This window comes from Trypanosoma rangeli, assembly GCF_003719475.1.
Source record: "Trypanosoma rangeli strain AM80 chromosome Unknown Tra_15.4_contig_00182, whole genome shotgun sequence".
Classification (NCBI taxonomy): Eukaryota; Euglenozoa; class Kinetoplastea; order Trypanosomatida; family Trypanosomatidae; genus Trypanosoma; species Trypanosoma rangeli.
The window spans coordinates 22,400-39,222 of record NW_021705926.1 but is presented as its reverse complement, the minus strand read 5'-3'; the positions used below and the strand labels follow the sequence as shown (position 1 = coordinate 39,222).

General features: G+C 52.0%; 11 protein-coding genes across 11 annotated transcripts, besides 10 other annotated features; all 11 read right to left on the bottom strand.

The window, feature by feature from the left end:
* Positions 1-178: 178 nt before the first annotated feature.
* On the bottom strand, positions 179-652 carry TraAM80_05546 (putative membrane transporter; the record flags this gene model as incomplete). The annotated part of the gene is made up of 1 exon (XM_029382420.1): positions 179-652. The coding sequence occupies one exon, from the start codon at positions 650-652 to the stop codon at positions 179-181; it is 474 nt and encodes a 157-aa protein (XP_029237757.1).
* A 654-nt stretch (positions 653-1,306) lies between these two features.
* TraAM80_05545 (uncharacterized protein) lies at positions 1,307-3,310 on the bottom strand (the record flags this gene model as incomplete). The annotated part of the gene is made up of 1 exon (XM_029382419.1): positions 1,307-3,310. One exon carries the CDS (start codon positions 3,308-3,310, stop codon positions 1,307-1,309), a length of 2,004 nt encoding a protein of 667 aa, XP_029237756.1.
* An 82-nt stretch (positions 3,311-3,392) lies between these two features.
* Positions 3,393-3,441: a sequence feature (A-rich).
* Positions 3,442-3,665: 224 nt separating this feature from the next.
* Positions 3,666-3,709: a microsatellite.
* A 209-nt stretch (positions 3,710-3,918) lies between these two features.
* TraAM80_05544 (uncharacterized protein) lies at positions 3,919-4,371 on the bottom strand (the record flags this gene model as incomplete). Its single annotated transcript, XM_029382418.1, has 1 exon — positions 3,919-4,371. One exon carries the CDS (start codon positions 4,369-4,371, stop codon positions 3,919-3,921), a length of 453 nt encoding a protein of 150 aa, XP_029237755.1.
* Positions 4,372-4,776: 405 nt separating this feature from the next.
* TraAM80_05543 (uncharacterized protein) lies at positions 4,777-6,459 on the bottom strand (the record flags this gene model as incomplete). The annotated part of the gene is made up of 1 exon (XM_029382417.1): positions 4,777-6,459. One exon carries the CDS (start codon positions 6,457-6,459, stop codon positions 4,777-4,779), a length of 1,683 nt encoding a protein of 560 aa, XP_029237754.1.
* Position 6,460: 1 nt separating this feature from the next.
* Positions 6,461-6,486: a microsatellite.
* A 359-nt stretch (positions 6,487-6,845) lies between these two features.
* TraAM80_05542 (putative GTPase activator protein) lies at positions 6,846-7,286 on the bottom strand (the record flags this gene model as incomplete). Its single annotated transcript, XM_029382416.1, has 1 exon — positions 6,846-7,286. One exon carries the CDS (start codon positions 7,284-7,286, stop codon positions 6,846-6,848), a length of 441 nt encoding a protein of 146 aa, XP_029237753.1.
* A 21-nt stretch (positions 7,287-7,307) lies between these two features.
* Positions 7,308-8,588, bottom strand: TraAM80_05541 (putative GTPase activator protein; the record flags this gene model as incomplete). Its single annotated transcript, XM_029382415.1, has 1 exon — positions 7,308-8,588. The coding sequence occupies one exon, from the start codon at positions 8,586-8,588 to the stop codon at positions 7,308-7,310; it is 1,281 nt and encodes a 426-aa protein (XP_029237752.1).
* A 218-nt stretch (positions 8,589-8,806) lies between these two features.
* Positions 8,807-8,829: a microsatellite.
* A 198-nt stretch (positions 8,830-9,027) lies between these two features.
* Positions 9,028-9,045: a microsatellite.
* A 94-nt stretch (positions 9,046-9,139) lies between these two features.
* Positions 9,140-10,480, bottom strand: TraAM80_05540 (uncharacterized protein; the record flags this gene model as incomplete). The annotated part of the gene is made up of 1 exon (XM_029382414.1): positions 9,140-10,480. The coding sequence occupies one exon, from the start codon at positions 10,478-10,480 to the stop codon at positions 9,140-9,142; it is 1,341 nt and encodes a 446-aa protein (XP_029237751.1).
* Positions 10,481-10,533: 53 nt separating this feature from the next.
* Positions 10,534-10,556: a microsatellite.
* A 394-nt stretch (positions 10,557-10,950) lies between these two features.
* Positions 10,951-11,961, bottom strand: TraAM80_05539 (uncharacterized protein; the record flags this gene model as incomplete). The annotated part of the gene is made up of 1 exon (XM_029382413.1): positions 10,951-11,961. The coding sequence occupies one exon, from the start codon at positions 11,959-11,961 to the stop codon at positions 10,951-10,953; it is 1,011 nt and encodes a 336-aa protein (XP_029237750.1).
* Positions 11,962-12,071: 110 nt separating this feature from the next.
* Positions 12,072-12,115: a microsatellite.
* Positions 12,116-12,242: 127 nt separating this feature from the next.
* Positions 12,243-12,659, bottom strand: TraAM80_05538 (uncharacterized protein; the record flags this gene model as incomplete). The annotated part of the gene is made up of 1 exon (XM_029382412.1): positions 12,243-12,659. One exon carries the CDS (start codon positions 12,657-12,659, stop codon positions 12,243-12,245), a length of 417 nt encoding a protein of 138 aa, XP_029237749.1.
* A 414-nt stretch (positions 12,660-13,073) lies between these two features.
* Positions 13,074-13,098: a microsatellite.
* Positions 13,099-13,298: 200 nt separating this feature from the next.
* TraAM80_05537 (endosomal integral membrane protein) lies at positions 13,299-15,239 on the bottom strand (the record flags this gene model as incomplete). Its single annotated transcript, XM_029382411.1, has 1 exon — positions 13,299-15,239. One exon carries the CDS (start codon positions 15,237-15,239, stop codon positions 13,299-13,301), a length of 1,941 nt encoding a protein of 646 aa, XP_029237748.1.
* A 40-nt stretch (positions 15,240-15,279) lies between these two features.
* Positions 15,280-15,314: a microsatellite.
* Positions 15,310-15,328: a microsatellite.
* Positions 15,329-15,764: 436 nt separating this feature from the next.
* TraAM80_05536 (uncharacterized protein) lies at positions 15,765-16,529 on the bottom strand (the record flags this gene model as incomplete). The annotated part of the gene is made up of 1 exon (XM_029382410.1): positions 15,765-16,529. One exon carries the CDS (start codon positions 16,527-16,529, stop codon positions 15,765-15,767), a length of 765 nt encoding a protein of 254 aa, XP_029237747.1.
* Positions 16,530-16,823: the final 294 nt, after the last annotated feature.

Genomic DNA, 16,823 nt, shown 5'->3' with positions numbered 1-16,823 from the left:
GGCTCGATAAGTCGTCGTCGCTCCTGGATCTCCTGCGGCACGGTCTTTTTCTCGTAGTCAACAAGATGGTACGGTGGAAACCGAACGAAAACAATCGCGATGCATCCCAGCACAACCACAGCGATCGTCATAAAGTACATGTAGGCCGCATAGCTGTCACCGAAAAAGCTGTAGTTGATCACAGCCAGCACACGGAGGCGCCGATGCCACCATATGTCTTCATCAAAGCCACCACAAAGCCCCTCGTTTTTGGAAAACTCCCGAGCACCGCCATCAGCGAGCCAGCATCAAACCAGGTGCACCCAAAGTCCAGAAAGGCACAAAAGACGGAGATACGCACAACGGAGGCGGCGATGAGGCCATGAAACGTCAGCCCAAAGAGAAGAGCGCCCAGCGCACACGAAGTGGTGGCGATGATGAGCACCCACATCGGCCCCGCGTAGTCGAGCAGCATGCCCCCAGGGAACGTCACAAACCCAACGACGATGCCAGTGGTTGTTATGGTGGTCAAGTCGTTCGTATTGAAGCCGTACTCCTTCTGAAGGTGGTTACTGAGAAGATTGAAACCGTAAAACACGGAGAGGGCGAGTGAGGCGGCAAGGCCGCCAAGGAGGATCCGAAAACGGCCAAGCTCATTGATGCGGTACTCCATCGCTGGACATTTTTCCTTTCAGTTCCTCGTCGACGCGTGGCACCTCGGGTGCAATACTGTTACTGCAAAGATGTCCTAGAAGCGCAAACAACACGCGTGTTGCAGAAGAGGAGGGGGAGGGAAAAAGCGGGACAACCACCAGCAAGGAGTGACCAAGGAGAGAAAAAAAAAAAAACCGACGCGACGCGCAGCAGCATCTGGCCCCGTCCTCGCACACCCGCCCCCCAACACGACTCCCCTCCGCCAAGGCACGCCGGGGCGTGCCTCGGAACGCAACAGCCCCCTCCGTCAACAGCGAGGGGAACAAGCAGAGAGCTGGAGCTGGAGGGAACCAACAAACAACAGCACCGCCTATAAAAGAGGGCCGCGGTGACGCAGCCTTAGCCGCAGTTAGGCTTGTCTTGCCACACAGCCAAGGATGGCACTGCAGCCAGCGTTCAAAGTGAGTCCAACACGCAGCCGCTTGTGTGCGACTGCCGCACAAAAGCGCCATAAGAAGCGGAAGGCTGGGCCAAATCACACACTGGGAGACCAGCCTGCGACCATCCCGGCAACTGGAAGAAGAAAGGAACATGCATAAAACGGCCTGTGGCACAGAAAAAGGCGGCGCCGAGCACATCCCGTACCTTGCCACTGGTACACTTTCCAAGGCCCCTAGGATAACCAGTACGCCACCAGCATGGCCATCAGCAGCGCGACCACTGCAACCGCCAGCAGCCCTGCGCTCAAAATGGCAGTGTATCCGAGTGGAGACAACAGCGACGGCTTGGACCTTTGACCTGATGGGAAAAGTGAAAGAGCCACGCACTTCGGCTGTACGGCCAGTTCCCTCCCGTCGTTTGCAAAAGAAGTGAGGTCCTCCACCTCCGTTACTGCAGCACCTGCCGCACGCGTCACGGCCCCATCGACTTTCGCTAAACAATGTCCCCTGCTCTCACTAAGCGCTGGGTTCATGGTTGACCCCTGACAAAGTGGAAGCACCGACACTACTACATTCTGCGCTATATCCGTCGTCAAAACATCGTTTTGTTTTGATACTGCTACGCAAGAAATCGGTTCGCGATGCAAAGCTGGAAATCGTGCGGCTTCTCTTTTGCTTTTAGACGGCCGAATCGACAGGGTCTGAAACCTGCCTTCACCAGTGTAGAGCAGCGATAGAATGGTGCCCTCCACTGTGCCGGCCAACCAGTGAGAAGGAAGGTTAGTTCCGACTCCTTCCCCATTTAAAGCGTTGCAGTCATTGCATCTTCCGCGGTAGTGGCATGCGCTGACTGAAGTGACACCTTCGTTTATCAGAGGTGAAGGCTGGGGGGCGAAGCACACTTGAAGTTTAAGCTGCCTAGAAGGTTTCTTGGCGTCATTGGTGACTGTCTCAGAGTCCTTGGACAGTGCATCTCGACTTGCAGCAGCGGCTGTGCTGGACACTCGAGCCGTTAACATGCAGGAGTGATTTCCCAACACATCGTAGACCACAACAATAAAACTAGCAATGGGCATTGTTCCTCGAATACCCGTTTCGCAGTGTAGACGGCGTGCCTCCATCCAAGACTCCTCCGCCTTGGTTGGAGTCACATCTTCCACCCCAAATATCTGTACTAATCTCATAGAAGATTTCATTAGTGGGAAGGAAATGTGACAGTCCTTCCCAGTAAACATACACGCATCCACAAGATGGGTTATAGTGTGCCCATTAACATTTTTATTCCCCTCCTTATCAATGGCGGAGGTTCTCCGAGAGAGCTTCATTGTTGCGAGTCGAAGCGTCTTATCCTGGACGAGGGCTACAATGAGTAAGTAATCGGAGTGTGGTCGCATCCCCGACTTCTCCCTTCCGTTTCCTTTTTTAGGCACAAAAAATCGGTTGGCGTGAAGGTCGTTCAGACGCGCAGGCAGTGACCAGACAGCAAGAGGTTCTGCCTCCCGTATTATTCCTGGTGTTTCCACGACGGCATGTTGTTCCTCACCATACACCGATGCAGCGGGACTTGCATTCTGGGTTTTGGTATTCGTCTCGACTTTCCTCCGTATTCCTTGTTCCTCCTCTGGCGACTGCACACGTTGCAGAAGGGAGTGTAAGCTGTAGACCTGCACCCCACCTTCGTCGTGTGCAACAACCAGGGTCCCTTGTACAAGAGCAATTGGCTTCTTGTCAGGGTTTTTTGTGTCTGACGGTACCGCAATACATGCACGCCTCCGCATCGCCAGACTGTTTGTCTTGCAACATTGATACACCTCAACAAGTGTGAAGCATGTGATGTGACTTACCGCAAGATGCCCCACCACACCACGCGCAAGCTCTGCCGCATCGGTGCAAACCACAAAGGTAGAAGCACACCATGGTATGTCCCTCTCCAAGTCAATGGCCGTAACAAACTTCCATGGATGCGGAGGGGGTGGTGGGTCCTTTTGTGGCAGCTGCACTTGTGGCTTCTTACCCGAAGGTGCCTCGCACAGCTGCTGCGTGGTGTCCACTGAAATAAGCGCGAGAAAGTTGACCATTCCAAACCGTCTCCCGCCACCGCCGGCGCCAATAATGGCGTGGTGGTCGTCCACCCACCGCACGAAGTACACTGGCGAGGGCAACTGCATGTACTGAGGGAATTTACCAGGTGCAATGACCTCATCAGCAGAGAACAGTGTTGAAGTGTTGTCGTTCATGGGTAGCAGCCTGTCACGCAGGGTGCCCCTTTGGTCTTCTCCTATAAAGACTTCATCAACCGCAAACAACAACAAGAAGAAGTTTTATTTTTGTTTTCGTTTATTTATTTATCATTATTATTATTTTTTTTGCCTTTGTTGAGCACAAACACACACAAATAAGACCGTCACGTTAATGGTGAAAGAAGACCCCTCCCCCTCCCTTGGGTCACAGAAGCGACGCACAGGTGGAAGGCAACCGGCTCCGCTTTAAGTCTCATACCTCCAGGTGCCAATGAGGCGCAGTGAAGTGCACAACTATTGCGGTGTCCGCCGGGAGACAACAACGACGACCGCGCCGCCACCAAAGCGCCACACACACACAGAAAAAAAACAACAACAACAATTACAAAGACACAAAGAGAAGCAGCACAGCGCAGGTAAGAAGACTATTGTTGCAGCCAGTTGATGGCGGCATGGAAGGGATCTCGGGAAAGAATGCACAGATATGCACACTGTGTATCCCTCGTCAGAGCAGCGCTGCAAAAGTAACAGACACACACATACACACATCTGCAAAGGGGGAAAAGCCAATACTTCACAGAAATTCCGAAAACGCAATCATCCGCTTAATTCACCCTCCAGCGATAATTAAAGCGATCATTGTGGATTTGTTTCATGGTGGCAACGTGCTTGGGCACAACACTAAGTACAGGTAAGGTATTCACCTTGCGCTGGACTGTCACATACTTGCGGTCCTTTACCGTGTCTGCAGCGGCCTCCCAGGGATCACCCAACGCCGCGTTCACAGCCGCCTGGCCATAGGTGTTCACCAATCTCGCCTGGTCTTCAAGTACCTTCATCGTCTTAAATTGCATAAAGGCAATAAATGACTTCTGCAGCCTTCGATGCCAGCGGCGACGCAGCATCTCCCCCTCACGCAACTTGCACTCCGTTGCGTTTGACTTCTGTTGATATGAACGAAACAGCTGAAAGTGACGAAGCCGCGAGCGGTGCACGTAGTGCATAATTCGACGATCAATCAAAGTAACGGGTTCATTGCGTTTCACCTCCTCCAACATAGGGGTTCTTCCATAAAAGTGACTGACACCACCGTGTGCGCCTTTCCACCTACTGTACTTCATCGTTCCCATGGACTTGCGGTGGTACATCATATATCCACCTCGGCATGCTGAAGTGATGTGCAACATTATGACCAGACCAAACAGCACCTCCTAAGCCCTCCCACTCTACCTTTTCGCTGCCACCGGCCACTACTAACGTCACTTCAGCCAGAAACACTATTCCTACACCTGGACAGGCACGCGGGACCGACACACAAAATAACACAACAGCAACAAAGAAACAAAAAAAGTACAAACGAAAAATACCGAAAATCCTGAGGCATACGGAGAGGTGATGCTCGAAAAATTAGTGGTATTGCCTCGCGATAGCACAGGAGTCCCTCTTGTGGGATCATAACGTCACTAAAAACGCGCGAGTTCCATAACCGCGGCGACGTAATACGACGTCATAGCACCGGCTTCTCGATCTTCTCCCCCTCTCCCTTCTTCCACCACGATATCAGTGTTGTCTTGGGGTGGCGCCGCGGCAATCACCAATGCGTAGTAACACATCGTAGGGCTCCAACGATTGCTGCAAATCCAACGCACACGGCTGGGTTTACTGTCGCCCTCCCTCGCAGCCTGAAGAAGCGATTGAGCATACGTGCGAAGTGGATCGTGGCAGTGCCTGTTCAATGCATCCCGCGCTAACTGCTGCGGGGGTCTGTCGCTACCGTCGTCCTCTGTCTGCTCAATCTTTACCGCCGACGTCTGCATGTTGCACGACTTAGTTTTTGCCCGCCCTGCACATGCCGCGCTGGTGCGCAGCAAGTCCACCACCTGGTCTGCCTCCCCCACCAACGCACCAAAGCAGCAGTGCTGACTCGCCAACCTAATGAGTTCTTCCTGCACAAGCTGCGCTTGGTTGGAAGCCTGGACCTCAAAGCAACAAGGATCCAAGTCGTCCGGTGACGGAAAAAGCAACGGCAAACGTTCCTTGTGAATAGACAAGGCGTTATCAGTTACTGACATCATGTCAAACGACTGCACTTGGAATTCACGCGCTCGTGCACTCGCAACACGGATGGAGCGCAAAAAAGGAGGGAGACCAATGAACTCGGCGACCCTCAATAAACACGCCAGAGTTTCAACGCGGGAAGATTTGTGAAGAACATAGGAGCCACCGGTGACACGAAGTGGGACGATAGATGAGTCACCCCATGAGTCACTGCAGGGGCGTATGTCATTCACCTCCACCATCAAGCCTTTAATCACACATTGCTCCCCTTGATGCCACGAGGCCACGCCAGGCATCGGTTCGAAAGTGGCTGTCCCATCCGCTTCGGGGCCAAAGAGAGCTGCTGACACCTCACGCTTCGTCTTACAAAGGCGGAGCATCGACATGATGCGTACATGACTCTCACGCAACTGCAACAGACGTTGCAACCGTCGCAAACGCTCCTCTAAGGCCCAAAGGCTGGTTGGAGGCACACCCGCCGTGTTGCTCTTGCATGCAGTGGAAAAACTGACAAGAAGAGACACCTTCATAGGGACTGCAGCTTCAGCCAGTTCAACCAGCTTCCGTATGACTTCCCACCTTTGTAGTACAGCGTCCTCCTCGTTTCCAACGGTTCGTAGAAGTTGAAAGGCGTCAACGATAGCTTGAATAGCCACCACCACGCGCTGCACCGTCAGTGCCGAAAACGGGTACTGCACCTGGGAATTAGTGAAAAGCAACGCCGTGTCTGCCTCAATCAGTGTCCCAATACTTGCAAGTGCCTGCACCAACAGAGCTGGTCGGCAAAGTCCTTTCCAAAAGCTAATTTCCGGTGTCGATTGCTGTAGGCGTAGACAATTGCCTTGCGGACGGGACTGCAGGACTACCCTGCGTGCAGTTTGCCATTTGGTCTCTGCCCCCGCCTTTCCACGCACACCCACAGCACTCTTGTCAGCGTCACAGGAGGCCTGTCGAAGTGCCGCGGCGATGGACGTTGAGGTGACAACCGGCAACTTCCGTCCCCCTTTCCTCCCTGGTGAAGCCGACGCCAATGATTTCGCCGAAAGTGATTTTGCCGTCACAGATGACGCACGTCTTCCTCGCGCCATGTTTCTTGTTTTTTTTTCTTTTTTTTTAAAGTATTTATTTGCCCGGCCAGCACCCAAATCCCCACCAGCGCCGCCACCAGCGTCCGTGACGGCAAAATAAAACTGAAAGGGGTAAAGGTAAAGAAACAGGGAGTACAATCCTCGCAACAGCTACCGGAAGATCCGGCGATAAAACTCCAGCAGAAACAAGAGAAAAGAAGGTGCCCTTTCCGAGTAACGTAACAAGGCACAAAGAGGTAGGCAGACTCAACAAACTCCAAAAAGGAAAAAAAAAAACATGCGCACAAACGCCCAATAAAACGAAAACCGAAGCAATACACGAGGACGACAAGCAATGCCAAGAATAACGAACACGCGCTCAAGAGAAAATTGTTCAGGCAAAACATTTACCTCACGCCTTCCCCCGTTGCTTCACACATATACGTGGACAATGCTCTTGTTCCTGCTTGATCCCCGGCTGTCTCGTGGATACTCTCCATTTCATGCCCGACACTGTCCTCCATTCTCCACCACCGTGTGGTCCCAACAAGAAATGCAGGCACCACAGCGGGTTCATGGTCGTCTCCCAACTCCTCCCATGCCCTTTCAAGACAGAAGTTGGTCTCCTTCAGAGGATGCCACGCATTCACATCAATCTGCTCCACAAACCCCGTACAGGCAAAGTAGTCACAGTATTCCCCATGATAAGGCTCTGTCAGCGGCGCTGAAGATGAGAACTGGTGATACCCTGAAGAAGCGTACGCCTTGGAGATCCGTTGCGGGTCCTCCTGCCGCCATACCCACCTTGATCCCTCTTTCTCGTTCTCACGTTTCTGCGGTTGACGCATTCCGTCATGAGCCTTTTCTTCTTATTCTAACTGGCGCCTCTCAAGCAGTTCCTGCCGACGCCTTTCTTGCCTGTAGTTTTCCTCCACCACCGCCGGCCTTGCACGTCGACGCATATCCCGCACTGTCCACGGTGAAAGCTGCATCCCGCGGACAAGCTGAAGGAGTTTGTCCGCGTCAAACAAACGTCTTGCAGCGTTGTCTAGGCACGTAATAACATCGCCCGCATCATCGCAACGAAGCAGAGAGTTTTGACACAGCTGTAACACTGCCAGGACTACTTCAAGCGGTACACATGTGGGTTCATTGGTGTTGCTCCTACCAGCAAAGAGGCAATCCCATACACGCAACACTGTTTCCACAGGGAACACGTTAATGAACAGCGCCATGACCCACGCCGAAATCAGCGCCCCAACATCAAAGTGTACCACTGCAAAGTGCCGTGCAAGACGCGGAAGACGTTCCTGGAGAATCTCCTGGAGCACGAGTTGATCCACCTTGGTCCCTATGAGTGTCTCCGAATACAAGTCATTGGGTAATAGGTTCTCCAGTAAGTGGCACATGAGCCAGAAGGTGCTTTCCTCATCATCCGTCACGAGCAGAAGAAAGGCGACAAGGTAGTTAAAGGACTGACAATAGTTCAACAGTGGGTTGCGCCAGCAAAGGGCGTGCAGAACGTTCCGTGCCTTTCGAAGTCCCACTCCATCCTGCGCAAAATATCGATGCTCGGGAAACGTACGGTGCAGATCCTTCTCAATGGTCTCTGCATACTCACCACGAATGTACCCGTGACGCTTCAGTAGTGCCCGACAGAAACCCTGATTCTCCTCCATCTTCGCTGCGACACCAGAGAGCGTCAGCCATAGCACACCACGCAAGTGCCGTGAAATGCCGTGACGCCATACCGCCTGCTGCATGAACTCCGCCACCTTGGTGGTTGCGGTGGTGCGCAACGACAGGCTTCGCGAGGAACTCTGCCAGTGTTTCTCGCATCGCTGCGCCGACAACCGCATCAGAGGCATTGCGGCCACCTCCGCTGCTCGTACGTTCAAATCAGCACTCGGCGGAAACCCGAGTCTCTCCGCCGAGGCCCAGTCCACAGTGCTGAATACCTCAGGCTGCGGCTCCCTACCCGCAATAGAGGCATCTACATGTCCAGGCCCATACACCCCAGCCATTTTTTTCGGCATCTCGTTAAGGACCACGCGTTCATCCTCGTCACCGCCACTACTGTGATCACTTTGCAGTGTTTCTTCCACATTGCAGGAGGCAAGAGCAGCAGTGTCACCTCCGTTATGTATCATACTCTCATCGGAATAGTCGTTGTACTCAAACCGCCTTGCACCTGATGAACCATGCGCAAAGAACCGACCACGTGCACATATGCACACACACACACATAAAACAAAGTTCAAAAACCAAGCAAGCAACAGAAGGAAGGAAAGACGTGAGGTCGCTTCATAAGGGTTGTAGGAAACAAACTCGCTCTTCGCCCTCAAGGCCACGCAAAGCCGTCCGCGCGAAAAAAAGAAGAAAAAAAAAAAAGAGTACTTCAAGTGTCATAGTGAACATCCCTGTCCCTCTGAGACAGAATAAAAAAAAGAAAACGGTACGCATACGCCTACACACATGAGCAAAGTAGGAAGAAGGGGGTGGGGGGGAGGAATGGCAAGAAAAACAAAAAACAGCTGAAGAGTCATAAGGGGTGGACGCCAAACGCGGAAGCCTTATTCACTGTATTTCATATATATATATATATATGTTTCTTTGACTTCGTTGTTACACCGTCTTTTTTTTTTTTGAGACTCAGTCTACTCCTCAAAAAATTGTGGCCACAACGCCATTCCGCATCCGCTCAGTTCAGCACGTACGAATCCACGAGCGTGCACTCGTGCATGTGGATGCGGTACTTCTGCAGCGTCCAGCGAGAAGTGACGACTCCGCTCTGCTCGTGCAGTAACGAGGCGCCGCCACTCCATTCCTCGTGTGCACAAGCGGCATCCTCCCCCAGCGCACACGGCTCCGGGAGCACGACAAATACAAAACGTTCATTCTCAGAAAAAAAGCAACACTGCACTTCGCATCCTGTCTTGTCGTCCAATCCAAGACCCGGTGGCGCAGACGACGCGGCGGACGCCTTACCAACCGTCGCCTGGGCAAAGCTCCGTAATTCCAAGCCCGTGTATAATAGGGCTGGCGCCGGGGTCACCACCTCACTTCCACCTGCGGAAGAGCATCGAAAAACATGCAGCGTTCCCCGGTTACTCAGAGCAGCAAGCCGCAACCCCGACAGAGCAGAGGCTGGATCAAACGAGAGAGAAAGCATCCGTGCGACCTTCACGCCACGGCGAAAATGGTACAACAACCGGGCAGAAGAAGGTTCAAAGACCTTCACAGTGGTACCTCGTTCAGAGGCGGTGGCGAGTCTCGTGCCGTCTCGCGTCATCGCCAGGCACACCACCGCGCGATGATGTGCCTTCACAATAGACACGCGCTCAACAAAACCGCACCGCTCTCCACAAAAGGTGTTCCCCTTACCACTGCATTCGCCGTTATGGTCCATCTGCGTCTCCGCGATTTGAGCCACCCATACATCCCCGTAGCCCTGGTCTGACTGTGGGAAAGCCAAGTAACTGACGGCTTCGCCACGGACGTTCGTCGTCAGTTCTGAGAGCACAAGGAGACCATTTGGATTGGGCGGAGATGCCGTGCGCAACTCCGCAAGGTGCTCCAGCGTTGTAAGATCAAAAACGTGTATGCACTCCACCAATGCGACAACCAAACGTCGGACGTTCATCTTAATTCCCACAACTGCGGTCTCAAAGTGCAGCTCCGCCATTGTCTGACTCTTAGCCGCATCGTACAAGTAAAGAACGCGCGAGGTCGATGCTACAGATGAGGTCGACTCGCCACCTACTACGGCTCCCTCCACCGCTTGTTCGGAAACTAACTCGGGGGCCACGCCACCTTCGAGAGCAAATGCTAGCAGTGGGGTTTGCCCAAGGACAGCAGCTGCACGAACGGGGCCTCCCACCGCGCGGCAACCGCGAGGTGCTGGCGTCTCGCCAGGACTTGGAATTAGTTTTTTCACCACCCCCGTTGGTTGGATATCATACGCCCTGAGACCATCGGTGCACCCGAGGAGGAGGAAACGCCCTTCAACGCTGGTGACAATAGTTTGAACGGCACTCGACATCTTTTCTTGCTAAACTGTTACCACTCCCTCCTTTTGCCTCATCAAGATCACGAGGAGGGGGGGGGGGGGGGGGTGGTGTTTGTGAGTTTGCAGTCTGTAAAGGCAAGAAGAAGAGACACTCACACGCGCCCACATACAGACACATGCACACCTCTATTGCATGTGTTTATGAACGATAAAAAGAGCAAGTACGCAAAGTATGACAAAAAAGTAAAAAAAACTCGCATCACCACTCATTTAACGAGAAATATGTATTTATCTTATCATTTCTGTATCTTGTTAACCTTCACCGACAACTACAGGTGCGTGTGGCGCAGCATAATTGCCGGGGACTAAGGGAAAGGGGTGCACGGCGAAGCAGAATGCGATGAAAATGAGAGGAGACAAAACCGCCGGCTCGTTGGTACACCGCCGTATCGCAAAGACATTTAGTCATGCATGTGACAGATAAATAGCGTGGAAGCAAACCACTACAACTGTGGAGGGTCCTCAAACAGAAGGTTTGCCGCACGTTCCAGACTTCGCTTAGCTTTGAAAAAGGCCACTTTGCATTGATCCCTTGTAAAGCCCAGCTGCATCAACTGCTCAATTTTCGCTTCGTCCTCCTCGGTCAGTGGCCTCTCCAAGTAGTTCTGCGTCGCCAACGCCCCGTTTCCCACCTCCTCTGACAGGTCCCCTCCTGCCATAAGCTGCGCTAAAAGGGAGTCAACAACCTCTTCCGTCTCCTCATCGAGCTCCTCCTCCTCCTCGTCAAACAGTGCCGCATGCGCCTCATCCTGCTCCTGCTGCAGGGTAGCCACAAGCTCCTCATTGTTCACAAGGTCAAGAAACTCCTGATAGTTGCCTGTAATAAGCTCCAAGAGGCGCGGATCACTCTCCCGAATTTGCTGCATAATTTCTGCTGGATTTGTCAGAAACTGTCGTCGCATTTCCACTAGATTTGGAACAGTTCCAAGGAGGTGGCTCAGCAACTCCGCGGGACCGTCTTCCTCTTCTTCTTCCTCTTCCTCCTCATCATCGACTGCTGCTCTCTCACCCTCATCAAGAACATCTGGCGCCCAAACTCTCTCACCACCTCCCTCGACGGCAGTCGGCTTGGCAGAAGCTGGCGCCACGGTCATCGTCACTACAGGCGTGGGGGCGATGTCCGCTTGACTGGGCTCAGAAGGCTGCTGCTGACTAAGAGGCACTTCCGCGTCCCGTTTCGGGTCAAGTTTGTTATCCGTCACCTCCCCTTCTCGCTCGCGTTTGCCGTCCACGACGATGATGTCACCGTCGCGAATCCCACTGTCACAAAGTAGCACCTTCTCGCAGCTAAGCTCCGCGGTGTCGTGAATCATGCGAAAACCGTGAACTGGTAGGCGGAAGTTAATAGCGATGGCAGCGCGCAGGTTACTAAGCGTTGCTGCGGGGTTGTGTATCACGAGCTCCTTCGCGGTGCTGGTCTCCCCACCCATGGAGCACTTCACTGTGAGTTTCATTCTGCCCTTCTGCACGCCTGTGCACTCCACCGCTTCCTATTGAGCACACACCCATACAAAAAGAAATAAATGTGGAAGGGGGGAGAGGGGAATAAGAAATCGCACAACAGTATATATATATATATATTATATATATATATATATATATATTATACCTGCATGTACACTAACGTCCACCAGCAACATCTCAAAAACAGGGAACTTGACCGCCAGCACCACAACGGCACTGAGAAGAGGAAGTTCTGCACAACAACAAACAGACCACAGAATACTACACACCCTTAGCGATGGCGTATGAAGTCCGCCTCCGTCGTTCCAAAAGGGCAGTGACCACTTCCGGGAGGCGCCCACACGGCCTTGGACAAACCAGTGCCCGTCCACAGTGTCACATTTGGGTCTATCCGCAGCAACTCCTCCATCGCCCATGTGGGGTCCGTGAGTGGAGGACATGTACGCACGAACCGCACTGCCATGGGAGCCGCCTCATTAGAATCATCATCATCACCGCTCTCGTCGTTATTACCCCCCTCTACGTGCGGCGCTCTCGTCGACAAAGTGAGGTGACCACCTTCTTTCTGCCCTTGTTGTTCCTGCTTGTGCAGGTCCCGCAACTGCTCCAATAGCACCGTGCGGGCACGATGATGCGTGAGAGGGCCACTCACCGACACCGCAGGGCGCTCACTCGAAAGCGACTCCATCACAACTCACCTAACGGAAAAGTCCCACGCACATAATCAGAAAGAAAGAAAAAAAAATAGCAACGTGGACGCAATGAAGAGAGAAACAACACAAGCACAAAGAAAAACCAGGACAAAGAAAAAAAAAAAAACCACCTGGCAAGTATGATCTGGAAGAGCAAAATAATAGTAAAAAGAAAACAGCATTAATTTTCCTTGTTTGTAGACGCTCACGCATACGCAGCAAAACATCAAAATCCAAAAACGCACAAATACACACACGTATGCGTTGTAACTCTGCGTCTTGGTCAGACGTGCCATAACTCATTTATTTCCCACTCACCGTGTTCGCTCTGTTTACTATTCCTTCGCCTGATGATTCCACTACTACTCTCCTCTCCCATGCCTCAAGTTTTTCCGTTTTATTCCTCTATTTATATATATATATATATATATATATCGGTTTTCTCATTTCCGTTCTTCGCCACCTTGTCGCTGTTGTTCCCTCTTTCCTATTCTACATCGTTTATTCCGTAGCCCACGTGCATTTAACGCAGTGAAGGTCCCCTCCCTCCTCAGGTTGGTGTTTAACCATCGTTCACCACGCAGCAAGCAACAAATGTAAAAATGTATGACTCCCAGTATCCCAGAACCGCCTTCTCAATCAACTTTAATGCTCCCGTATATCTTGCGCAAAAAAAATATGCCGGAAATGAGCCCAATCGCCCCTGCTGAGAGGCCGTAGGCATAAGAGAGCAACCCCATGTACATAAAGTACAGTAGCGTTGAGGCAAACGAGCTTATGGCAAGCTGGGTCGCATAGAAGTAGATCGAGTACACAAAAACGTGAACTCCTAGTCCTCCAGGAAGAATAAAGCTGATCCACCACCATTGATGGTTCTCGTAGCAGAGAACGTAGTAGAGGTGGAAAACCGTCACGAGGGCCGTAATGATGACCCAGAGCAGAAAGACCAGGGCAAGAAAACCAAAAACGTAATATACCTGGCCGGCCCACAGAGCCTGCAGTACAAAATTTAGCTCCAAAATAATTGCAAAAAGAGGAAAGATGGGTGGAATGGTGTACAAAAATACGGGACTGTTTGCCCACGCCTGTGGTGGAATCTCCCGCGCCAACCGTCCTACTCTCACAGGGTTCGAGAGTGGCTCCTGCCTAAATGAGAAGGACGCACCCAACACCGTCAGTGGCAAGCTGATCAGCAGCCACAGCAAGAAGATGGTAAACAAGACAGAGAAGGGTACGGTGTCCGTGGAGCCGTGTGCCCAGTTGATCGTGTTCGCAAAGGTGTAGACAGCGACTATTGTCCCAGGGAAGGCACAACCGCAGAAGAACACATGTTTCCATTCACAACGGTTAAAATACTTAAGCAGTAACCCACACATATACCCAGCCACAACTGACATAAACACGAAAAGGAGAATGATGGCGGTCAGAAGAGCACCACGCCGCGCGGGAGAAAGAAAGCCCAACAGTGCAAAGAGTAATACACCACTGAACATGGCCAGTACCTGAAACCCATTCCCTGCGAGTGCGGCCAACAGTGGCGCTCTATACGGGGTACGAAACACATCTGCATGAACCAGTTTCCAGCCAGTATCCTCCTGATTGTCATCCTGATCAGGAGAATTGTAACGGTTAAAATCCTTGTGTAAGGCTCGCATCAATACCATGGCAACGGCGGTAGCACACAAAAAAACAATCAGCAGGCTACTAAAAACATAAAGCCAATGAAAAGCAGCACTAGAGTCTGCCAAGGAGCTATGAAGATAGGCATCCCAACGTGTTGCCCAAAGAACGTTTGAAGGCTGCCATGCAACACTATACGTCCAGTATACCTTCGCACCCTCACGCACGTCATCTGTGGTGAGAAACGCCATCTCGCCTCTCCGGAATTTCATAGTATTGTTACAGCTGTTTGCATCGTCGTACTTAATGCTGTGGGGTGTCGCCCGTAGACCAACAACCATAAACTTGCTGCTATCCCCTGGAGCGGTGTTGTATTCAATGACAAAATCCAGATGATTGTTAATGAGTGTCTTGCCGAGACACAACCGGGGCACACCGAGGGCGTAGCCACGGTAGAAGCTGTACTGCATGTCTTTTAACTTACCCTTGCAAGAGACAAGATACTCAGGCAGTCCATCCCCAAAGACGGGAAGATTGTCAATGTTCATAAAGCCTCGGTAGCCACTCTCAATGTACTTTTCCATCATGCGTATTTTTCTCCTGATGTTCCGATTGTTCTCCTCCACGTCGCAATCAGGGAGTAGCGTGCAGGTGGAGTTTTCCTTCATATTTACCGAGTAAAGGGAGTTCTGAATGTAGTCCCCCCAGATAACCTCACCAATGGCCTCCGCCTTTGTTTCAAGTGTCTTGGGCGCACAAAACGGCAGCTTGTAGTACCGCTGTGGAAACAGCACCTTCAGGGAACGGAGAGAGTTCACCATAAACGGCACTGTCTCGCCCTCTGCATAGTATTTGGGCTGCACACCGGGAATGTAGAAGGCGTCCACAACTAACGGCACAGCCATCATGACAACCACGGCAAGAATGATCGCCCATATAGCACGGGGCAACCACATCTGTGACGTTAAGCACAATTGACCAAAGAAGCAACTACAGAGAAAGAGAGAGAAAAAAAAAGAAAGACAAAATAATAATAATAATAATATGGCAATTCCCCTCAGAAGAGGTCCCTTGGTGTGCTACGCCTTCTTCAAGATCTGCTTCCCCTCTCGCAGTATGACTTGCTTGTGGGGTTTCTTCTAATGGTGAGGAATCTTAATTATCAAAACAGTTGGATGGTTGCTGCCACTTGATCGCTGCCACTGCGGCTTCCTTCGGTGGGTTGCAGCAACACCACAACGCAAGAGCAGAGAAAGAATTCGGGGAAAACAAAGCGAAAGAGCAAGAATCTATTTCAGGTTCGCAAATAGGATTGAAAGCGGAATGTCAGGCATTCTGAGAAAGAGCAAGACGAGGTGGGTATGGTGTTGAAAACAACACTGCAGAGTCAATCATGCACAGGACCGCAGAAACATAAAAGGAGGGAATGGGAAGTGGTAAAGAGAGAAACCACGTCCGCACAATGACTACTACTGCCACTGCTAAGTCCGCCGCTTCCTAGCGCTGCCTGGACCCATCAGCACCGCCTCTACCGCCTTGCGCGGGGACATGCCGCCACCCCCAAAAGGACTCACCTCTGCGTCGCCGCCGTTTGTATCCATTGCAATACTCAACGTTGTCATCATCACATCGCCACCACCACCACCACCACCACCACCACCAGCAGTCGTGGTATTGCCGCCGCTGCCACCACTACTGCTAGCAGCAGCAGCAGCAGCAGCCGACGACGACGTGGGTAACGGGAAAAAGATATCCTGCAGCTCACGCCGCCTACACAAGAAGGAGGCTACACTGTACAATACGCAGAACCCCGCGAGCACCGACAGCCACCACGCAAACCCGCCCCCCGTCAGCCGCTTAGCTGCAACGCAGGAAAATACGTAGTAGATGACATATAGTGTGAATGCGAAGTCAAGTGTATACTTGCGGCGCTGAATCGTAAGAGCGAGCGGACCTGACAAACCAAGCGCAGCCAACACATGCATGATAAAAAAACGCATGCCGGATCCGTCCAAAACTTCTTCCACTTTCACCACAAAAAGTGAGCGAAGTGGCACATGAAAACAGAGTCCTAGTGAAGTGAAGAGCGGGAGGGAGACGGCGCTGCTGTCAATGAGCGCCAGCGACAGAATACCAAGCACCACACGCGCCACACCAAGTATGATAAAGAAGAGGCTCATGGCGTGTAAAATCTGCAGAAACACAAAGTTTGGATCACTGATCGACGCCCCCAGTGGGAGCGGCATCCTTTCGTGCTGTCCTTGTCCCGCCCCTGTGTGGTGTGTGTGTGCGGCCAATACTTCGCCCCGTTCTCCTGCCGTCTGATCGCCACGTCCCACCTAAGCGTGAAGTGAAGCCCTTCGAGTGTGGCTGCTCAAAGTGTCCTCAAGTTTTTTGTAGTTTCCTTTCGTGTCTTCTTCCTCTTCGCGTAGAGGCCCCTACCTGTGTAGCCTTCAACACACACCTGCTCATTACAAAAAAAAAAAAAGACGTAAACCAAAAAGTGGCAAACGCAAAGAGAAGAGGAAAGTGCAAATGAC